The sequence below is a fragment of the Megalobrama amblycephala genome, linkage group LG4 (assembly GCF_018812025.1).
Source record: "Megalobrama amblycephala isolate DHTTF-2021 linkage group LG4, ASM1881202v1, whole genome shotgun sequence".
Taxonomy (NCBI): Eukaryota; Metazoa; Chordata; class Actinopteri; order Cypriniformes; family Xenocyprididae; genus Megalobrama; species Megalobrama amblycephala.
In genome coordinates, this window is record NC_063047.1 from 39441381 (window position 1) to 39464605 (window position 23225).

Here is a 23225-nt window from a genome sequence, read left to right on the forward strand (position 1 = left end):
CCTCACATTGGCAAATAATATGTGACAAGAAGGGAAGATGCAGGGTTCCTGAGTGCACAGGAACACCCAAAGTGATGGGCAAAAAAAGTAACAACGCCTCTGTTTCACAGCACAGAAGAACTGCTTTTTGATGTTTCGTACAGAGTGAAATCTCATTACATGAAGTACATTATATGACATGACACACTACATCAGTGGTTCCCAAACTTTTTAGAGTGGAGTACCCCCTGAAGGGATTACAATACTTCTGCGTACCCCCTCTATTCCACTTAGACTACAGTCACACCTTTACCATTAAGGGACAATATTTGCCCCCTAAATTGATTTTCCAGTGCATTTTTTTACCTTTATGAATAACTTTATAAAATAAATGTTAAAAAAAAAAAAAAAAGTTCAATAGAGAAATATGCAATGATGGTAAAACTAAGTAAAACTTTTAAACATTAAACTAAAACAGCCAGTAGGTGGCAGCAAGTCACTGTTTTTATGAGTGAGTCATCGAGTCATTCATTCAGTAAATAAGCAAGTGGCTGGGAATGAATCATTGAATCATTGACTCTCACAATTCGTTCAAAACCGCAGAGTTGTTCGCGAAACAGATGTGTGTTGTAGTTCTGCTGTGGTTTTCGTTAGAACTATTATTTCATTGCAAAATACAGTAAATACTGACAGTACTGTGTTACTTTTAGTGACGTTTTAGAATGATGTTTGCAGAGACGGAGATGGCAGGACAGCACACCCTGTATATTTTATTTATTTTTAAAAAGCACAAAGTTTTATTTTGATTGTGAGTGTACACAAAAAAAAGAAGACATTCTATAGTTTCATTTGATATATTACTTATGTCTCTATGATAAAAAATGACGGAGTATTTTAAGTCTGTTTTGCTGCAATGTGAAAAAAAAACTGCAAAACGCGCCGGCGCGTTTTTAGACCTCAGAGTGTTAAAATGTATGTTTTGTTTTTTTGACCTGTTGTATAATGTCACGTTTGCAGTCATGTGGATATTTGGGAACAATTGCATTCTTGCTCGTTATCATCATTAAATACAAAAACTCACACAAGGTATGTTTTTGTACCGGAGAAAGTTTGAGTCATAAATCGAAATTAATCCACTATCTGTGTCCATATGTCATGCGAGTAAGTGCTAAATCCCCACTTTTACAAAGGTGCATTGTCAAGAACGACAGTAATTTAGCGCGATGTAAGGCAGCAGTCTCTGCACGCAATCTATCATATGCATGCTGCTTGTGTGGATATAGTCGTTTTTGACTGCAAATGATGAGGTCATTTGATTAAATGTACTGGATTTACAGCATTTTGGCAGTTAGAAATGCATGCTCGATTTTAATATTATTTTAAGGTAGAATTAAATGAACTACTCAGCATGTTGTTTGAGTACCCCCTTTTGTCACCTCACGTACCCCAGTTTGGGAACCACTGCACTACATGATACAAACCTATGCCTGTATCAAATCCAATATATCAGTGAGTTTCAAGTTTTTTTTCAATAGCTTTTGCTATTTTCGCAAATGTAAACTAAAAATATATTTAATGAAGTCTCTCGTTCACCACTATAAAAGTTTGCCCAACTATGACGACTTCCGTTTTTAAGAAACCCGGAAATGTGAAAAGGGTCTATTGTAAAATGTGTCAAAATTCTCAAAATTATTATTTATCAATTTATTTTTTGCAATTATTAACGCATTGTGTGTCAACTATTCAGGCACAGAAGCAGAATATCGTCATATTTGTAATAATACACCCATGATGACTATTTAAACTGCAAAAGTCTACAAGGTCCAGAGCGTCTGTGTGAGTCCTTGATCGGACAGGCTTTTTTTTTCCCCCACTGATGGAACACTTTTATTAAGTGGCACTTAAGGTTTGGAAGCTCTTTTCCCGTTCTCTTTTTTTTTTTTTTTTTTTTTTTTTTTTTGAAACAGGAAATTAAGTGCAATGCAAAAAAATACATGAAGCATTAAATTAAACCTTTTAAAGTGAAAAGAAAAATATTTTGTAATAAAGAAAAAAATATGTGTCATCTAAAATATCTAAATCATATTTTTATAGTGCTGTCTGACCTTTATTGTGTTTATGGCTGTGTTCAGCCTGAGATTGCCGGCAGCCTGACTGATTCACTGCAGAAACATCTTATTGCTTACGTGACCAGTTTTGAATTGTTTCTAAAAGAAAACATTTATTGTTAATATTAAGTGTTAATACTAAGCACATGAATCACGGAACAGAATCAAATAATTTATGTGTAAAAAACAAAAAAAAACAAAAAAAAAACACATTTTTAATATTCTGATTGTCATAGATATCAACATGATTGCAACATCCTTATAAAAGTTGCACTTGACTCAAAATGGAATTGTGGTTTTGCAGCTCAAGCCCTATTCCCAAGTGAAATCTATTGACAAAAACTCTGAAGAAATACATGAAAATGACATGCATATAGTCAAAACGTTTGGATGTTAAAATACAAGAAAACAGAGACAAATATAAAAGCAACAAATGGAATGAAAACGACATTTTGTTGCTGTGGCTCATAGCAAAGCAGACTACAGATGCCATCTGTGTTCTCTCTCAAGCGAAGCCAAGAGTGTTGTTTTATTCAATTAAAAAAAAAAAAAAACTAGGATGAACCCTCTTATCAGGATAATGGGAATGTTTTTCAGATTAGCTGTTAACAAAGGATAATTCTGGGATCTGGGGATCTTTGTACATGACCTATAATGGCTGGCACATTAATTGGTTCATATTTTGCGTAATGTCGTTGTAATTTGCCTGAGTCTTTGCATTAGGGTTGTGCCCATAGATGATGGTATCGTGTATCGACAGTAATGGCTGATACCTTTGACGATATCAAGACGATAATTGGCTCGTTTTCCCATTAACGTATTAAATTGTTGTTATTATTATAATAACATCACTACATAACCACACTTGTGACACTTTGTATGAGGATTGAGGACTCCTCAATGAAAATGTTTTTAAAACTGACTACAAAACTACATCCCACATCAAAATTGAATTGCAAGGTGATCTATTCACAAATTGTCGAGTGCTTGTTATAAAAGAGACACATTATTCGTATACAGTTAGCATCGTTGTTCGTCAGCATTTTGTTTCCATAGCACAATAACAAAACATTTTAATGACACTAATGACACAAATTATAATTTATTAATAATAATAATAATAATAATAAAAATAATAATAATATTTCTAAAATTATATAGACCTAATAACAGTCTTTAGTTCTGAACAACACAGCACAATAATCAGTAATCTATGAAAATCAGAAGCAGCTTCAAACACCAACTTAAAAACAAAACAAAACAAGAAATATTGATTCTTATCTTTTTTTCCACTATCATTAATGTATGGTCCACAAGAGAAATATTAAGCCAATAAATATAGTTGATATACTGTTATCAGCATAGAGGTATTTAGCTCTCATCATGTCACTTTCACTTTTAGGGAATAATTGACTGTGGTTTGAGACTCTTTCACCTACATAAGTCTTGTGCAAAGTTGACAAATTGGATGCATGATATCCACAGGCTTGCTTTTTGGGTGAAATATTTCAATGCGACGTGACATTTTTCTTTATCACCAACTCTCAAAATGATAGAAAAAGATTCTTATTTCCCATGATAATAAAACAATGCAAGTGAATAATTAAATAAACAAGTAAATGATCAAAAAAGTACCCCCAAACCCTGATATGACTATTGCTTTCCTACTAACCATTGGAAAAAAAAAATCCAAACATTAACACTGCTTAACAGGAGTTTAAGAGCAGGTACAAACATACCCTAGAGGTTCTTTCACCTCTACATTGTGATTTTTCAACAGCGTCAGCTTTTTCTTGCTCTCTCAGCATCTTATGATATAATGAGCCACTGGATTTGCCTAAAACATGTGATCTTTGTGTGGTGGTTCATATTTGATTGTCGAGCTCCTTGAAAAATGTTCTCAGCTACCAACCAGTGTTTTTTTTTTTTTTGTATTCAAACACTGAGTAGTCATTACTTTCCCAGGCAATGCAAGAGTAAGATAATTTAAGAGTATTTGTAGGTCCTTTTCATAATCATCTGTCTCTCATTAGTGGATATGAATTGGTCTTAACATCTGTAATGCTGACTCTGGCCTGTGTAATGAGGCTTAACCGCTGGAGAACAATGAAGAACCATTCCAACACTGCAGTTTCAAAAGCTATTTGTAACTTACAAGTAGCTCTGTTTAAAATTATTTTAAAATTGTGACAACGCTAATGGTTTGGTCAGAGTTAAAGGGATAGTTCAGCCAAAAGTGAACATACTGTATCATTTACTCACCCTTAAGTTCCAAACCTTTATGACTTAATTTCTTCTGTGTAACTGTGTAACTTTTTCTTTAAAAAGAAAAAAGAAAAAAAAGCTCAACCTGGCCACATGGTCTCAAAATTATACCCTATACAACTTGCATTTTGGTTTACTCATCACACTTCATCACTTCAGACAATTTGGAATATAGTACACAAGTCATATGGATCACTTTAATGATACTTTTTGCGTCCCTTTTAAAGCTTGAAAGCTTTAGTCTCATCCATTTGTAAATGTATGGAAAAGAGTGACTGGCGCATTCTTCCTTTTACTCCAAATTTTCATCCATGTTCCACAGAAGAAAGAAAGTCATACAGGTTTGGGATGACATGAGGGTGAGTAAATTATGACAATATTCACATTTCTAGTAAGCTAATGTTTGTTCACAGACTAATTTAAGTTTTACTGGTCTTTGCTCTGACAGAATGGGTGCATCTGACAACATCTCAAGGGGCAGGAGCACCTTTATGGAGGAGCTTGTGGAAGCATCAGATATTTTGGCTCGTGCCACGTCCCGCTCCCTGGTGATCCTGGATGAACTGGGTCGAGGCACCAGCACTCATGACGGCATCGCTATTGCCTATGCTACCCTAGAGTCCTTCATCAGAGATGTAAGTGAGACTGAAAGACTTGGAACCCTTGCTTGGCAAATATACCTAAAGAGAAATGCTGTGATTGTGACATGTTTTCATGCCAGATTATAACAGGCCATATAGTAACACAGTTCATCCCGAATGACTTGTTGTATAATTATTGGAGGGAGATTCACCATGCTTCAGCCTGTGGTTATGTGCTCTGCTTGCAGGCTAAATAGAAGACTGTGATTTCAGTAATTCTACAGTTCTCAGGTCACTGCTACTTTGGATTGAACCCACCTCCTAAATCCTTAACTCTAATGCTGTGTGGCAAGCCAAGCACATTAATCCACCAACATTTGGCCATTTTGAGTATATCAGCATCAGTGTTGTCTCTGCCTTAAGTCCGTTCGAAAATGTCAATGCATAGTTTATATACAGGTGCTGGTCATATCAAAAAATCAAATCAAAAAATGGATTTTCAAAACAGAAAAGTTCAAGTTCTTTAAAGTATGTTCATTTGTGCACTCAATACTTGGTCGGCAGCACATATTACAGAAAATGACTTGCTCCTAGCACAAATTACAGCATCAGTGAAGTGTGGCATGGAAGTGATCAGCCTGTGGCACTGCTGAGGCACTATTGAGCCTTCAGATCATCTGTATATTGTTGGATCGACTGTTTCTCATCTTTCTCTTGAAAATATCCCATATATTCAGGGGTCAGGCATGTTGGCTGGCCAATAAAGCACAGTAATATCATGGTCAGCAAACCACTTGGAAGTGGTTTTTGCACTGTGGGCAGGTGCTAAAGTCCTGCTGGAAAAGGAAATCAGCATCTCCATAAAGCTTGTCAGCAGATGGAAGCATAAAGTGCTCCAAAATCTCCTGGAAGATGGCTGCATTGACTTTGCACTTGATAAAACACAATGGACCAACACCAGCAGACGTCACGGCCCCCCCCAAATCATTACTGACTCCAGAAACTTCACACTAGACTTCAAGCAGCATGGATTCTGTGCCTCTCCAGTCTTCCTTCAGACTCTGGGACCATGATTTTAAAATTTGCAGAATTTACTTTTATCTGAAAAGAGGACTTTTGACCACTGTTCACTGTCCAGTTCTTTTTCTCCTTCGCCCAGGTAAGATGCTTCTGACGTTGTTTCTGTTTCAGAAGTGGCTTGGTAGTCCTTTTCCTGAAGATGTCTGATTTTGGTGACTCTTGATGTGCTGACTCCAGCTTCATTCGACTCATTGTGAAGCTTTTCCCAAGTGTTTGAATCGGCTTTACTTGACAGTATTCTCAAGCTTGCGGTGCTTGTGCACCTTTGCCTACCCAATTTCTTCCTTCCAGTCAACTTTGCATTTAATATGCTTTGATATTTCACTCTGTAAACAGCCACCCCATTCAGTAATGACCTTCTGTCACTTACTCTCTTTGTGGAGGGTGTCAATGATTGTCTCCTGGACCATTGCCAAGTCAGCAGTCTTCCCCATTAGTGTGGTTTCAAAGAACAAGAGATACCCGGAATTTAATGTCATTTAATGAAAGTCAAATGTAAATATTCTAATATTTTGGAGATACTGGATTTTGGACTTTCATGAGCTGTATGCTCTAATCAACAAAAAAAAAAAAAAAAAAACAACGTTTGAAATGTTTTACTTTACATGTAGGTAATCTAGAATATATGAAAGTTTCATTTTTAAAAATAATTTACAATAAAAAAATGAACTTTTTCACGATATTCTAATTATATGACCAGCACCTGTATGTATGTTTATTTATTTTTATATATTTTAGCTACATTTTGTGTAAAATATGTTCACTTAAATTCAGCAATGTGTAATCTTGTTTACTATCACTAGATTAGCGAAATATAAATGTGTAGAAAAATATAAAATAATATTTTATATAAGATGGCTGGGGCTGCCCCCTAATGGTCTACCAGATGTTAGTAGATGAGTAGAGGCTTAGTCGACCAAATTTTAATTGGTTGGTTGGTCTCAGAAAAAAAAAATATCTTCACAGGAAGTGGGGAAGTCATGCAGTCCATTAAGGACAGACTGTTAACATGGCTAGTCCAAGTGGTAGGAAATCCAGGCAGGAAATCCAAACGTTTACCTATCATTCATCAACCTCAAACATGGCTTATCATTGGAAACTTTTAAGTAGTAGCCTAATGTTAGTCATTTTACATGGCTGCTTGCTCTAACGTTAATCTAGATAAATGTGTGCTATAATTTGATGCATATCAAAGTCTTCGTGTGGAGTGTGGAAGCTAAATTAGTACCGTGCTTAATGTATGACATTACGTAAACTTAACATACGTTTCTCAACATGAACGTGAATAGTCGACTAATGGCTTAAAATAAAGAATACCAATGGACTAGGAAAATGTTTAGTCAGGGGCAGCCCTAAAGATGGCCCTTGATGTTGGTTTTGGTTATTAAAGTTGCAATGAAACAGTAGTGAGTGTAACAGACTATCGGAAATCAAATGTAGGACGGAGACATTTTTCTATCTGTCGGTTGTTGATTGGGTTTTGAGATGTGGGTGTCATGCTCAAAAATGAATATGAGCTTACAGTCCATTGTGGAGGCGTTGGATTTGAACGGAGTAAATGATAGGAGAAGTCCGGCATTCTTCGGCAGAGAGAAGTCTGTCGTTTTCACTGGAAGGATTAATGGATTAACCGTTCACAATGAGATCTATTAAATGAATTTTCAAAACAGATTGAGTGAAATTTCATGCCAAATTCAAAAAGCATTGACTATTTAAATATCTGCTTAAATATCCATTTATTTTTCTTTAAATAAATCTGAATTTATTAATAACGTCACAAAATTGCATTGCTTTTATGTGTTAAAAGTTAACTTTTCTTCTTCATTTTCATTTCAGTCATTTTTTGATTTCTCCTCACTCAAAACTGATCATAAAACACAAAGTCGTGACTCTTGAGAGGATCCACAGTACGTTAAATGAAAGGTTTTTAGTTCTTTGACCACGTGACCACATTAGATGTTAAATGACATTCTGTGGGGACAGCTGTGTTTACCATCGCAGTACATTTACTCTGCTAAAAGTCTTAGACTGGAATCACAAGAACCAAAATTATGCCTTAGTTAAAAGTGTGAACTTCATAAAAGCATTCACAGTTTTAATAACAGTTCTCTGGCATCTGGCAGCATTTGAATGTATGACGTGCAGTATGTCATAGTAGGTGCAATTCTGGCAGAAATTGAAAATGTTTTTCTTCCAACTGCTACAAGGTCAAAAATTCTCTGTTACTGGGTAGCAAGTCTTAATGGTTTATACAGTGCTCCAAAACAAAGCATCAAGGGGATATGCTAGACTCAAGGGAGACTAATCCTCCCCGGACACAGAGAAAAAAATATCTCATACCAGTCCATCCATTGGGACACAGTACATCTAGAGTCTCCATGTTTATCCCCTGAGACACACTTGTTTAAATCTGCTGTGTATAGTTGTTTTTTTTTTTTTTTTTGATGTATAAAAACTTTCTCCTAAAGTGGTAGGTTGATTTCCTCGAAAGTATAAATGTTCTGTGGTAGTTTCAAAACATTCTGTTTGTTTGATTTTCCCATTAATTGAACCAGTGAGTTTGGGGGGAAGTGTGAGGAAACCTACTGAATTTAAATGATTCTTTTTCAGATTAATCAATCAAATATGTTGATTTACTGTTTATGCGGTATTGTCCTTTTTTTTTTTTTTTTTTTTTCCTTTTTTTTTTACAGCATCCTCCGTGGGTATAAATTTAGCTACAAATGTTTCTCAATATATAAGTCACTTCAAACTAATGTGAACACCAAATATTGCTGCCAAGTTAAATGAGATGGTTGCTAGTGAAATTGGCAATCATATCCTGTGTGTGGCAAATTAAAAGTACTAATTAGTTGGATGTTGGCTGTAGTTGCTCATATTGAAGGTAAACGTCAATTTAGATGCTGTGCTGGTGTTTGGGCTGTCAGAGGGTGGGCTCCACTGGGTATTGCATAATATTGTGTGTCTCTATGGCGTTGGCTCAGGTGCAAGATCTATCACTCTTTCTTTTTCTATTTTGCTCTCTTTCTCCCACCACAGTTCTCTTGTACTGATACTGCCTCAGGCTGGAGTTTATTTATTGGCACATGGATGGGCTTGTTTGCCACAACTCAACTGTGATACAAAATAGCCAAGGCATTGTTGCTTTTGTCTTCTCTTCAGATCGTTTTCACATCATTCTCCCTCTCTTCCATTCTTTTCCTCTTTCTCATTCGCTATGAAATTTATTGTAGGGTACTTTTTCTTACAGCAAGTTAACATTTCTCTGTTGATTTTTTTAAAACAAGAAGTTCTTTGACTATTAGGCCATATTTACACTGTAGCTCTTGATGCCCGATTCCGATTAGTTGGCTATATCGGATTTTTTTTGATGATCAGCTTACAGTACATCATCTTTTAAAAGTGACCCATATTCGGTAATCTCAGTGATCACCATATCTTGGTGAAACAACCCAAGGTAGACGTACTGACCCGAAAAAGCTTAGGTCGAAAAAGAAGTAAAAATGGTGCGATTCGCAATGGACGCTGACGAAATAATACAAGTTTTTGCTTTCCTCACCATCTTTAAAAGTCAGCAAAACATTGGGTTGAGCTTTCGTCCTACATTCAAGATGAACATGAATATGTCAGGCTTTGCAAGTTAAATGAGTTGTATGTTTCAAAGCATTTCGCTAGCAAAAAAAGGGTTCTCATTTGATAGCTGTTTCCCCTCACGTTTTCAAGCCACATGTAACATCACGTCCTGGCTTCATATGATACAATCAAGCCTAAATTATCTTTTCTATACAAGTAATTTTTTTGGTCATAAAGCAGCTACAAGAAGTCAGGTATTTTGTTCGTTGCCTTTATTATTTCTTTGGCGTTCTATTGATTGTGGAAATTTCATTGGTCCAAAATCCCACTCTGCATAACTGCATATTAAACATCATCATATATGTTCTGATGGGGTGTGATTGTCACATCATGGTACATGTTCACTTTCAGTGAGGTGAGACAAATTGCTTGACAAATTACTCAGTGGAAACGTGTCTCGCCTGGTTGGGACACAGTGTCAGACGGCATAGCCATGGGCCAATCACTGACCATCTGATGCATATTGCTCACAGAATTGGCATGAGCTGTTTGTTTCAAAGCTGTTGATGCATTATGGAAAACAAAATGACTGTTTAAAATACATGGTAGTGTTTTTTTTAAGGCAAGCATCATTTTACTATTGCTCATTGTTGGGGTTAAGGGTTTGTTCAGATGTTTTGTACAATTAGTTTTTTTTTTCCACAGCTTTTTACTCTTACTTATCCTACCAACATTTACAATATTTAGTTTTAGTATATTTTTTCTGTTGTTGTTTTTTTTAGTTAATTTAAGTTTTCTTAAAAAACAGCTTGCTACAAAATAATTCATTCTAAATCATTCTAATATGTTTATTATTATCAATGTTTTAAACAGCTGTGCTGCTTATGCTTAATATTTTTGTGGAAACTTTTTTTCAGGATTCTTCAAAAGAACATAATTTATTTGAAATAAAAAAAACATAGCATTATAAATGTCTATACTGTCATTTTGTATATCTTAAAGGGTTAGTTCACCCAAAAATGAAAATAATGTCATTTATTACTCACCCTGTCGTTCTACACCCGTAAGACCTTCATTCATCTTCGCAACACAAATGAAGATATTTTTGGATCTTGAGAGAGGAAATGTCATTGCTTTGAATGCAGGCCTCACTGAGCCATCAGATTTAAAGGGTTAATTCACCCAAAAATGAAAATTCTGTCATTTATTACTTACCCTCATGCCGTTCCACACCCGTAAGACCTTTGTTCATCTTCGGAACACAAATTAAGATATTTTAGTTGAAATCCGATGGCTCAGTGAGGCCTCCATTGGGAGCAATGACATTTCCTCTCTCAAGATCCATAAAGGTACTAAAAACATATTTAAATCGTTTCATGTGAGTACAGTGGTTCAATATTAATATTATAAAGCAACGAGAATATTTTTGGAGCGCTAAAAAAAACAAAATAGCGACTTATTTAGTGATGGCCGATTTCAAAACACTTCTTCAGGAAGCTACGGAGCATAATGAATCAGTGTATCGAATCTGCTGTTCGGAGCGCCAAAGTCACGTGATTTCAGCATTTTGACACGCGATCTGAAACATGATTCGACACGCGGATTTTCATTTTTGGGTGAACTAACCCTTTAATCAAAAATATCTTAATTTGTGTTCCGAAGATTAATGAAGGTCTTACGGGTGTAAAACGACATAAGGGTGATTAATAAATTACATTATTTTCATTTTTGGGTGAACTAACCCTTTAATGCGTCAAAGCTAAATAAAATAATTAATTTCTTAAAAATCTTACTAAGCCCAAACCACTCATATATACAGTATGGTTGCTGTACAGTGAATTTTCTAAGCAATTAAACTTAAGAACTTAAACTTAAAAAAAAAAAAAAAAACATCAAAATGAACCTTACAAATATCTAAAGATCAGATTATCATAGAGATTTGTGGGTTACAACACAAACAACACACTGTCCACTTGCAATTCCTTAGAAATCAATTCTGAACATCTAAGTAAGCACATACCAACACCCTAGCAAGGTGGTGGTGACTTTTAAATGCAAGAACCGCTCACATCTTCTTCAGAAAACATACAAATCTAGTCTTTTGTATACTCGAATCCACTTAGAATATCATGAGCGTTATATATTCTCAGACTCTCACTGCACAGCTGGAGTTGTGACACTACGTGCTCACAGAGGTTCAAAAATAAAACGTTTCAATGTTTGTTCAAGCGTGTGCTTCATACTGAAATTCCCCCCTTCACACTAGAATAGCTTTTTGTCCATGCCCGTTTGCCTTTACAGTGCATGCATGTGTCCTGGCAGCATCTTGCAGAGAGTGTCTGCACATTGCCATGGCAACAAGGCTCACTTGTTCACCTGCGCTGTATTTAAGAATGTAAATACGTTTGTTGTGTAACACCCTTGAATGATGCATTGTGAGCAGCCTTGACGCAGAACTTTCTTCAGTGGGCAATAGGTAGTAGAGCAGCACTGGTTGCCATAGCGAAGCTCTCCGAGCACGTTAGAGGCAGGCAGTCACTCCTCAATATTTAGAGAGAGCATTTCTAAGTTGAGAAAACTTAGAGTTGAAGAACTTTAGATGAATTAGATGAATCCATTAAAGAATACATTACCTTCTCGTTTATTTAATTTTGAAATAATATTGGGCCAAGGCTTTTCTTGTGACTTTTCCATCTTTAAAATCGGGCTTTATTGGCAATGACTTGAAACGATGGTGACTCATCCTTTCAAGGTAATGTCGTCTCTAAATTTGACTAATTTGGCCAGTCACGCTAAAAAGTGTGTTGTTTTAATAAAGGTAGTTTTACATCGAAAAAAGAATAGCCTACTTCAAGTGTATAATAATGATGGCAATCTTGTATTCTTATTGCCGACCCTGTTTTGCAAAAAGGAGTTGTTAATGGAGTTGGGAATCGGAGTCGACCCTGATAAATGAATCAAACAGCCCTACTGTTTTGTTGTTGCCGGAGTATCCAAAACACGAGCTGTAAAGGCCATTTTATGGAGAGGGGGCGGGGAGCAGCAGCTCATTTGCATTTAAAGATACATGCACAAAAACAGCATGTTTTTGTTTCCACCCAAAAAGGGGCATTTTGGCCATGAGATAATACATTTTATGTGTGGTATTTTGAGCTGAAACTTCAAGACTTATATTACATCTTGTAAAAAGGGGCATAATAGGTCCCCTTTAAACATCAGATGTGTTTGGTATCACATTACTCATCAATTACGCTTTCATACAGACAGATAAATTACTTGATCGAAAACTTAGTCGAATGAGTGATTTTACATTCTGTACATTACTTGTACATTTATGATCTGAGTGGCTGGCTTTACATCATTTCCAGGAGTAAGGGAGCACAAGTCTTTATCAACCTGCCAGAAGAAAAAGTCATGTTTAAAAGTTCCCAGACAGAAAAGCTAGTAAATGAATTTACTGAAGTTTGCAAGGTAAATGGTATTGAATCTAGGTACTCATCATTTTGTTTGAGATACACTAATGTTTCAAAAGTTTTGGGTCAGTATGTACCCGAAACAAATGACTACTTTTATTCATCAAGGGTGCATTAAATTGATCAATAGTGACAGTAAAGGCATGTTACAAAAGATTCTATTCCAAATAAAAGCTTTCTTTTGAACTGTATATTCATCAAAGAATCCTGAAAAAATTCCACTAAAATATTAACCGAGTTCCCACTCGTCCTGGAAAACCTTGAAAACATGGAAAATTATTGACAAACTTTCCAGTCCTGGAAAACACATGGAAAATTAGAGAAAATGTAAAATGTCCTGGAAAATCTTGTTGTTGTCCTTGAAAATTATTTTTTAGAAAGTTCTTCAGCTGAGAACAAAGAGTTTATCACTTGCCAAAAACAATTACTGTTAGTTGCAGAAAGTGCGATGTTCAGTAATGATGAGTTTTGACGTGAGAGAAGTATTTTAAATGATGATGTTTAGTTTTGTGTAAATGCAGACTAATAGACCTGCCACATATTCTATTACGTGTTGTGGGTGTCTTTGTTGTTCATCGACTTTGTCTTTGACTAATATTTTTATTTTCAAATAGTTAAACAAAACATTAAAATAGTTCCAATATTTTTTGCTATGAAAAGGACACTGGTAACGAGAACAATTTGTCAATGTATGATTAAGAGCTTATATTAAAAAATGATTTTATAGTTAAGTCATGGCAATAAACTATGGAAGCTTGTTTCTGCTGCTGAATAAAAAAAAGAAAAAGGTAATTGCAACTTTTTATCTCAAAATTCTAAAAAATTCTTGCAATTGCAGGCTTACATAATTGTGATATAAACTCACAATTGCTTGATATAAAGTCAGAATTGCATGATATAAACTCGCAATTGTTATAAAGTCAGAATTATAAATCGCATAATTGTGGAATTGCAAGAAAAGTCAGAATAGCAATATTAAAAGTCGCAATTAACTTTTTAATTTTTTTATTCTGTGGCGGAAACAAGCTTCCATAGACATAATGTATGATTGAGAGCTCATTAAAAAAATACATTTTATAGTTAAGTCATGGCAATAAACTGTACGCCTTTTAAAGACTTGGAGAGCAATATATTACTTTAGGGCATGATCCTTGTCTTTTATTCCTGCCATAGTAAAATTGAAAATGTCCTGGAAAAGTCCTGGAAAATGATCACTGAAAAAGAGTGGGAACCCTGATTAAGCAGCACAACTGTTTTCAACATTGAATAAAATGTTTCTTGAGCACCATTTTGAATTATATTAAAGGGTAGGTAACACACCGTTTCTCATGTTAATTTTGAGTACCTGTATTGTAGTACTACAGTATTGCATCCTTCATATCTCCGAAAAGTCTTTAGTTTTATCATATTTATAAAAGATAGATATGCTGTACCGATTCTTTCCGAAAAAATCCGAGCTCCTGGAGGCGTGCCTGCTGTGAGCAGAGCTAAAGAGTCACGAGCGCGTACGGCTTTCGCGTAGAGATCGTCTGCAAGCTGCGACATCATTATAAATAAAAAGGGAACAAAAACATTTGTGTTGTTTACATTTTATGCACTTGCGCACCAATTGCCGACAAAACGCAGACATTTGATGCATTTTTACTCACCACCCACGATCTGCAAATCCAGCGTCGGACTGGGACTTGTTTACAAAGCATTCATCACCGAAATCCCAGGAACAAACAAACATACATGCACAACTCTGTTGCTGCCCCGGAAAAACAAACTTCATCCACTGTTCCCTTAACGCTGGGTTCTTTGGGAAGCTGAAAAAGGTAGTCTTCCCCTCACAACCAAAAACACACTCCTTTGGTGACATTGCTGAAAAATCTCACGGCATCCGTAACCCCAACGAAGTGCGTTGATGGTCGTGCTCTTGCGCTTGCTCTGGGTGATGTGTGTGTGCACGCTTATCAGGGAGAAGTGTCCATACAAGGAATTCCGCCCTTTATTACGTGATAAATGGACATATTAAAAAAAAAAGAAAAAGGGAAAAGTCTCCGAAACCGGAAGTAGTATATTTGCCACAGAAATACTCCGTCACATGTCCAACTCATGTTTTGAAACATTGGCCATGTTTAGCATGAGAATGCAACTCTTTAACAGTTTAAATAAGTCAGAATCCATGAAATAGCATTAGAACCCCCCTTTAAAATATAAAACAGTTAAGACTTCTTTCAAAAACATGAAGTATTTTACTGACCCCAAACTTTTGAATGATAGTTTACTTTTGAAGTAAATGAGCGATCTTCGACCACAACTTTGATTGTATTTGCCACTAAACATCATGTAATTTGAAGCACACTTGTATGTTGTATGTTTTACCTATTGATCAGATGATATTTGTCCTCCTTAGTGAGTAGTTTTTGGAAACGATAATAATTTAATAGTGTGACTAGACTATTTATTGTAATTGTAATGTAAATATTCATTTAAAGTCCCCGTGAACTGAGAGTTGCAACCGACTTTTCTCCAGTGTTGTGACGTATTTCCAAGTAAAACGGAATAGAGGGCAGGGTTTTACTTTAGTGCACCTACTCTTCATCTCTTCCATAGCAGATTAACGGTTGGAGGGGCCAATCGTTAGTTATTTTCAACCCAAGCCGTCAAACTGACGTTATCAGAGAAGGAACGCCATTCCAGACCGGAAGTAACTTTTCAGATTTTACTTAGATTACCACGACAGACAATTTTTTTTGTGTGTATTAACTTGCATGGATTACTGTAATTGTTGACCACAAGACTAGTAATATGCGCTAACAAAGTAAATAGAGTCAATTTTGATTTCATAATGACTTTAAACTAAAGGCCTTTTCACACCAAACATGAATACTTTGCACAAACGAGAATTTGAGTAGAAGCAATGAGCAGAAACGCTTTATCCTTCAAGTCAATTTTTTTTTCTTTGTCCGGTTTTTAAAAACCGATAAAATACCCAGTAAGCTTTCAATAATGTTCATCCTATGTATTGACAAATAATGTTGGTTTTATTTGATAGTGATGGTAAAGTTTTCGAGCAGCTTTGCCTCGATAGTCTCTAACACCTCCATCAGTCAAAGTAAAGACTGTGAACTTCTTCAGAGGACTGCATCACAGAAAAACACAAGACATAAATCTTATTTATGGCATATACAGTGCACAAGCAGCATTTTCTTTGATTGTGCCACATTTGTACGTCCCTCACGCCAACCCGTGTGTAATCTTCTGACCTGCCAAACTGAGACTTCTGTCAGCAAAACTGAATGATAATGTCAAGAGCAGCCTCATGTCTCTTGTTCTGCTTCGGCGCTCTGCGTATCCTCTGTGTCTCATATTCACACTCCAGCTCAATGCCTCACATGAGCCTGCGAAAACAAACACATCAATAAATGGAGAAATGAACACGTCCCCCCTCTGGAATGAGATGTGCGCATTGCATGAGGTGGTAACACTATGCAGATAATGGGCTGCTGATAATGTTCGTAAGTGGCGAGTGAGGGGGTGGTTTCTGTTTGCGTGGTATGTGCATCTGGCTCAAGGATGTCTCGCTCTTTCACACAGTCATTTGGAGGCAGGATGCTGAGTAACCAAATCTATATTGTTGTTTCTAATGAATTGTCTTAAGTATTTGTATATAGTAGTAATTTCTTTCTTCTGCTGAACACAGAGAAAAGAAAAGAAAATGGGCAACCAAACAGTTGATGGGACCCCATTGACTTCCATAATATATATATTTTTTTCCGTATTATGGAAGTCAGTTGGGTCCATTAACTGTTTGGTTATCCATTTTCTTCAAAATATCTTCTTTTGTGTTCAGCAGAAGAAAGAAATTTAATTTTCAGGTTTGGAACAACTTGAGTGTGAGTAAATGATGACAGAATTTTCATTGTTGGGTGAACTATCTCTTTAAGGTGAAGTGAGTGAAATTGCCATCCATCCATCCAATCCATCCATCCAAGTCCTTTCTGACTGTGGCTTTCAAGCTATAATCACCAGACTTGGCACAGTCAGTGTTCTGATTTTGTCTTGATATTCCTGTAGCAAATGATCAAATATGACTCAAAAAATAGAGTCTGGCTCATAATTTTCATGATTTCAATCTCCAAATGCCACATTTCAAATATAAAGATACCCAAGACTTTTAACCTGCTTTATGCTTCAACCTATCTCCAGTACCATTCATCCATCCAACACTCAGAACACTTTAGCAACTGCTTAGTAGATTTTAAACTTTCAGGTAAGAATTCAAGTCAACATTTAAGTTTGTCTGACAAACTTTCCTTTTCTAGTTACTTTTGCAATTCTGTTGGGTGACGCTAGTGGTGCAGAAATTACGGCTTCACCTTGTTCAGATGTGTGAAGTTAGATTATTTTTCATCTCTGTTTCTGCAGGTGAAGTGTCTGACGTTGTTTGTGACCCACTACCCTCCGTTGTGTGAGCTGGAGCACTTGTACCCTCAGCATGTGGGGAATTACCACATGGCTTTCCTGCTCAATGAGCCAGAGAACACTTCTGATGGTGCGTATGCTTTTTATCTACCAACTTGCGTTACATAAGCTTCCAGACTTAAGATTGGGCTATTATTTACAATTCTGTTCAAAATTTTGGGGTTGTTAAAAGCTATTTTTAAGATGTTTGTTTTCTCAAAAAGACTGCAGTTATTTTATCAAAAATGCCATTAAAAAAAAAAATATATATATATATATATATATATATATATATTGTGAAATAGAAACAGCAGTTGTCTAATTTAATATATTATAAGATTTAATTTATTCCTGTAATCATTTATTCCTGTGATGACAAAGCTGAATTTTCAGCAGTCATTACTCAGTGTCACATGATCATTCTAATATGTTAATTTGGTACTCAAGAAGTACTTATTTGATGCATAGAAAGCATTTATGTGAAATATTTTTTGTTAGTTTACATTGTAAAAGTCATTACAGTCAATTTAATGCAATCTTGCTGGCTTTTTGGTAGCTTTTTGATGATATCCAATCAATATTCATGTATGGTTTAAAAGGGTGTTTTTAATCTGGCAACCTATATTTGCAAGTAAATTGGCTAATTATATTTAAACCATTTTGTATAAGTAAAATGCAGTAAAAGTCTACTTAAAATGTATCTATGCATGAGGAAAAGACCATTGATAAGTACTTAAAGGGTTGGTTCACCCAAAAATGAAAATTGTCATCATTTACTCACCCTCAAGTTGTTCCAAACCTCTGTACATTTCTTTGTTCTGCTGTAAAGGAAGATATTTGGAAGAATGTTTGTAACCAAGCAGATCTCGTCCCCCATTGACTACCATAGTAGAAAAAAAATTACTATGGCAGTCAATGGGGGGTGAGATCTGCTTGGTTGCAAACATTCTTCCAAATATCTTCCTTTGTGTACAGCAGAACAAAGAAATGTATACAGGTTTGGAACAGCTTGAGTAAATGATGCAAGAATTTTCATTTTTGGGTGAAATATCAATTTAAGAATTCTGCTACTAATGGGGTAAAACAAAACATTGTCACTAGATTATATAGTAGTATGATAACACCATCAATAGTAAATAAATATGTGAGAATGTTTGTTCATATAGTGGTCTAATAATTATTTGTTGTTCTATGCCCATCATATTGTAGTTGTATCATTGTTCCCCTGCTTGTACTTCTATATTTTGGCATCTGCATCCTTGTATGGATCTTCTGTGCAATCCATCAGTATTACTGATCTTGCCTTTCTTGATAATGAGCCAGGCACGTTTATTAACTCCATCTTGATATCATCTGAGAAAGCCATTAGTGTCTGGATCAGGAAGTTGATTTCATCAGTGCACACAAAGACGTATTAGAGACTGAGGAGTGCATTTTCTTGGTTTTGATAGCCTCTGAACCAGTTCCTTTGCTATTGTATGTCAGCTGAGTCATCCGGGATTTCATGGATCACTTACTCATTTATGTGACCTTTGCATTGACCTTATGCTGCTTGAGTGATCAAGGAGTGCGGCACACTTTTTTAGACCTTCTGTTAGTCAGTCCACCTATTGTCTATTTGATCTGTCTGCAGGAATAGTTCTATCCAACGCATGATTATGATGATTAATATAATATAATACTCAAGTCTTTACCAAATCATTTTCTGTGTTTCCGATGTGCGTCATGATGATTTTCTGTAAAGCCTTACATTTAAGTTGCAGAATATCAAATGTCACTTTTTCACATTTGAATGGCAAATTTAATTGTTTATGCTCCACGCTTCTCCTTTAATTTATTTACATTTTTTTTTTGATTGGCTTCTGCCTATGTTATCTACTGACATGGCAGAGCAGAGCCTGATTTAATGCCAATGTCCATTAAATGCCTTAAAGGAATAGTTCAGCCAAAAATGAAAATTGTCATCATTTACTTATTCCAAACCCATAAGACTTTGGTTAATCATCAAAACACAAATTAAGATATTTTTAATGTCCCTCCATTGAAAGTCCAAAACTTCATAATCTATCAAGGTCATAAAGCGGTCATAAAACAAATCCATAAATCCAAGTGGTTTAATCAAAGTCTTTTTAAGAGATACAGTCACTTTATATGATGAACAGATTTAATTTAGGCTTTTATTTGCATGGAAACAATGATTGACATACATGCATAGAGCACATTATATATGGTTAACAAACATGCTTAAATGTGCTTGCGTGATGCACAAGAACCAATGAAGTTTCATGTTTACCATATGTGATGGGCTCTATGCATGTGTGTTTAAATATATAAATCTGTACTTCATGTAAAGCAATTGTATCTCTTCACAAGACATGGATTAAACCACTTCATTCATATGGGTTAGTTGTACAAGACCTTTATGACCTTACCTGGACATTTTCAATGGAGGGACAGAAACCTCTTAGGTTTCATTAAAAATATCTTCTTTTGTGTTTTGAAGATTAACGAAAGTCTTATGGGATTGGAACGACATGAGAGTGAGTAATTGATGACAGAATTTTCATTTTGGGGTGAACTAACCCTTTAAAGGAAAAAGGATGGTCAATGTACTGTTTGTTTTCAAGCATCTTTTTCAAATATTAGTTGATATTCAAAAAAAAAAAAAAAAAAAAAAAAACTGGAAATGGGTGAATCATTCAGTGTGAAATATGAGAGTTATTTTCCCTGCTTTCATGTGTGAAATAGATTTGGTAATCAGTTGTGTAGCCTGTTGCATAATCTGTACATGACTTAAAGTAGTGACAGGTAAACAGATCATGTTTGCTCTTATGTAGAGTTAAGGAGCAAATTGCAGAGACGATAAAAAGATAAAGTTTTTGGTAATGATTCAAATATGAAATAATGAATTACTGAAAACGCCCAATGTGTATATGCACCCATTTCACCTTTACCATGATTAGCAGACATATGTTTGTTTATCTCAAGACATTTTTTAAGTGTCTTTTTCAGCTTCTTCTGCTGTGGTAGATTGTAAGGCTATAAGTTCCTTTGGTTACATTTTATTTCCTTGTTACAGTGTAATTACACATTTAAATGGTTAGTTCACCCAAAAATTAAAACCTGTCATTAATTATTCACCCTCATGTCGTTCCACACCCTTAAGACACAAAGAACACAAATTAAGATATTTTTGATAAAGTCTGATGGCCCAGTGAGGCCTCCATTGCCAGCAGAATAATTAACACTTTCAATGCCCAGGAAGCTACTAAAGTTCATGTGACTAAAGTGGTTCAACCTTAATATTATGAAGTCATGAGAATACTTTTTGTGCTCCAAAAAAACAAAATAACGACTTTATTCAACAATATCTAGTGAGGGGCGATTTCAAAACACTGCTTCATGAAGCTTCGAAGCTTTACGAATCTTTTTTTTTTTTCGAATCAATGGTTCGGAGCATGTATCAAACTGCCAAAGTCATGTGATTTCAGTAAACAAGGCTTTGTTACATCATAAGTGTTTCGAAATTTCAATGGTTCACGTGACTTTGGCAGTTTGATACACGCTCCGAACCACTGATTCAAAACAAAAGATTCGTAAAGCTTCACTAGTATGTATAAAGCAGTGTTTTGAAATCACCCATCACTAGATATTGTTGAATAAAGACATTATTTTGTTTTTTTTGGTGCATGAAAAGTATCCTTGTCACTTCACAACATTAAGGTTGAACCACTGTAGTCACATGAACTGTTTTAAATAAATCTTTGGTAGCTTTCTGGGCGTTTGAAAGTGTTAATTGTCTTGCTGGCAATGCAGGCCTCACTTAGCCATCGGATTTTATCAAAATATCTTAATTTGTGTTCCGAACATGAACGAAGGTCTTACGGGTGTGAAACGACATGAGGGTGAGTTATTAATGACAGAATTTTCATTTTTGGGTGAACTAACCCTTTAAGTACTGAGTAATATTAAAGGTGCCCTAGATTCAAAATTTGAATTTACCTCGGCATAGTTGAATAAGAAGAGTTCAGTACATGGAAAAGGCATACATTGAGTTTCAAACTCCATTGCTTTCTCTTTCTTATGTAAATCTCATTTGTTTAAAAGACTTCCGGAAAACACACGGATCTCAACATAACACCGACTGTTACGTAACAGTCGGGGTGTACGCCCCAATATTTGCATATGCCAGCCCATGTTCCCAACATTATGAAAGGCATGAGACAAGGGCAGACAGTAACGTCTGGATCTGCACAGGTGAATCAACAGACTAGGTAAGCAAGAACAACAGCGAAAATGGCAGATGGAGCAATAATAACTGACATGATCCATGATAACATGATATTTTTAGTGATATTTGTAAATTGTCTTTCTAAATGTTTCGTTAACATGTTGCTAATGTACTGTTAAATGTGGTTAAAGTTACCATCGTTTCTTACTGAATTCACGGAGACAAGAGCCGTCGCTGTTTTCATTTTTAAACACTTGCAGTCTGTATAATTCATAAACACAACTTCATTCTTTATAAATCTCTCCAACAGTGTAGAATTAGCCGTTAGCCACGGAGCATAGCCTCAAACTCATTCAGAATCAAATATAAACATCAAAATAAATACTTTACTCACATAATTCGAAGCATGCATATAGCATGCATGACGAACATCTTGTAAAGATCCATTTGAGGGTTATATTAGCTGTGTGAACTTTGTAAATGTGCTGAAATATAGTTGAGAGCTCGTGTGGCAGGGAGCACGCGAATTAAAGGGGCGGCGCGCTGAAAAAATCAGTGCATAGTTAATGATGCCCCAAAATAGGCAGTTAAAAAAATTAATTAAAAAAAATCTATGGAGTATTTTGAGCTGAAACTTCACAGACACATTCAGGGGACACCTTAGACTTATATTACATCTTGTGAAAGAACGTTCTTGGGCACTTTCAATTAACTGTATATACTTACTATAAGGTTAGGATTAGGGTTTGGTTTAGTTTTTTTCTGCTGACACAAAAGAAGATATTTTGAAGAATATGGATAACCAAATAGTTGATGGGCCCAATTGACCTCCATAGTATGGAAAAAAAAAAATACTATGTAAGTCAATGGGGCCCATCAACTGTTTAGTTACCGACATTTTTCAAAATATCTTCTTTTGTGTTCAGCGGAAGAAAAAAAATCATACAGGTTTGGAACAACTTTAGGTTGAGTAAATGATGACAGAACTTTCATTTTTGGGTGAACTATACCTTTAAACCCGTGTAATACTGTTATAAGAGCCAGGTAGTGGTTACTTAACAACTGACTTGTGTGTATGACAGTAATCCTATTGCATAAGTAGTCTTTCCTCTTCTATTTCTCATTGTACTGTGCTGTGTATTTTCACATCCCGACATTCCAATTCATCCTTAAATCACATCCAGAGTTCAGATTTAGATCATCTGTAAAAATCAGAACTCAGTCTGATTCACTTATTTATGGTTCGTTCCTCCTCCTTCCTTCAAATTCCTCAGGTTTTCTCAGTTTCTTTCTTCTTCTTTTTTCTGACTAAATAATCTGTGCCATACTGAAAAGGTGATTGAGTTTGTGACAGATTTGCTGAGAAATATTGGGGAAAATGCCTAATAATATTCACAAATCATATTCTGCTTCTGCCACATCATGACACAGGACTTTTTCTGAGCACTGAAGAAGTGTCATTTATCAGGCAAAACTCACTTTCTGC

General features: G+C 35.6%; 1 protein-coding gene across 7 annotated transcripts in view; it reads left to right on the top strand.

The window, feature by feature from the left end:
* The window catches only part of msh3 (mutS homolog 3 (E. coli)), an 80886-nt gene that overhangs the window by 52718 nt on the left and 4943 nt on the right, over positions 1-23225 (top strand). For 5 of the 7 annotated variants that reach the window (XM_048189223.1, XM_048189222.1, XM_048189221.1 and 2 more), the window contains exons 21-22: positions 4801-4987; positions 17473-17599. In XM_048189223.1, coding sequence (XP_048045180.1) covers positions 4801-4987; positions 17473-17599 — 314 coding nt within the window. Of the gene's footprint in view, positions 1-4674; positions 4712-4800; positions 4988-17472; positions 17600-23225 lie in introns of those variants that run through there. The other 2 variants (XM_048189225.1, XR_007184690.1) reach the window with 2 other exon arrangements.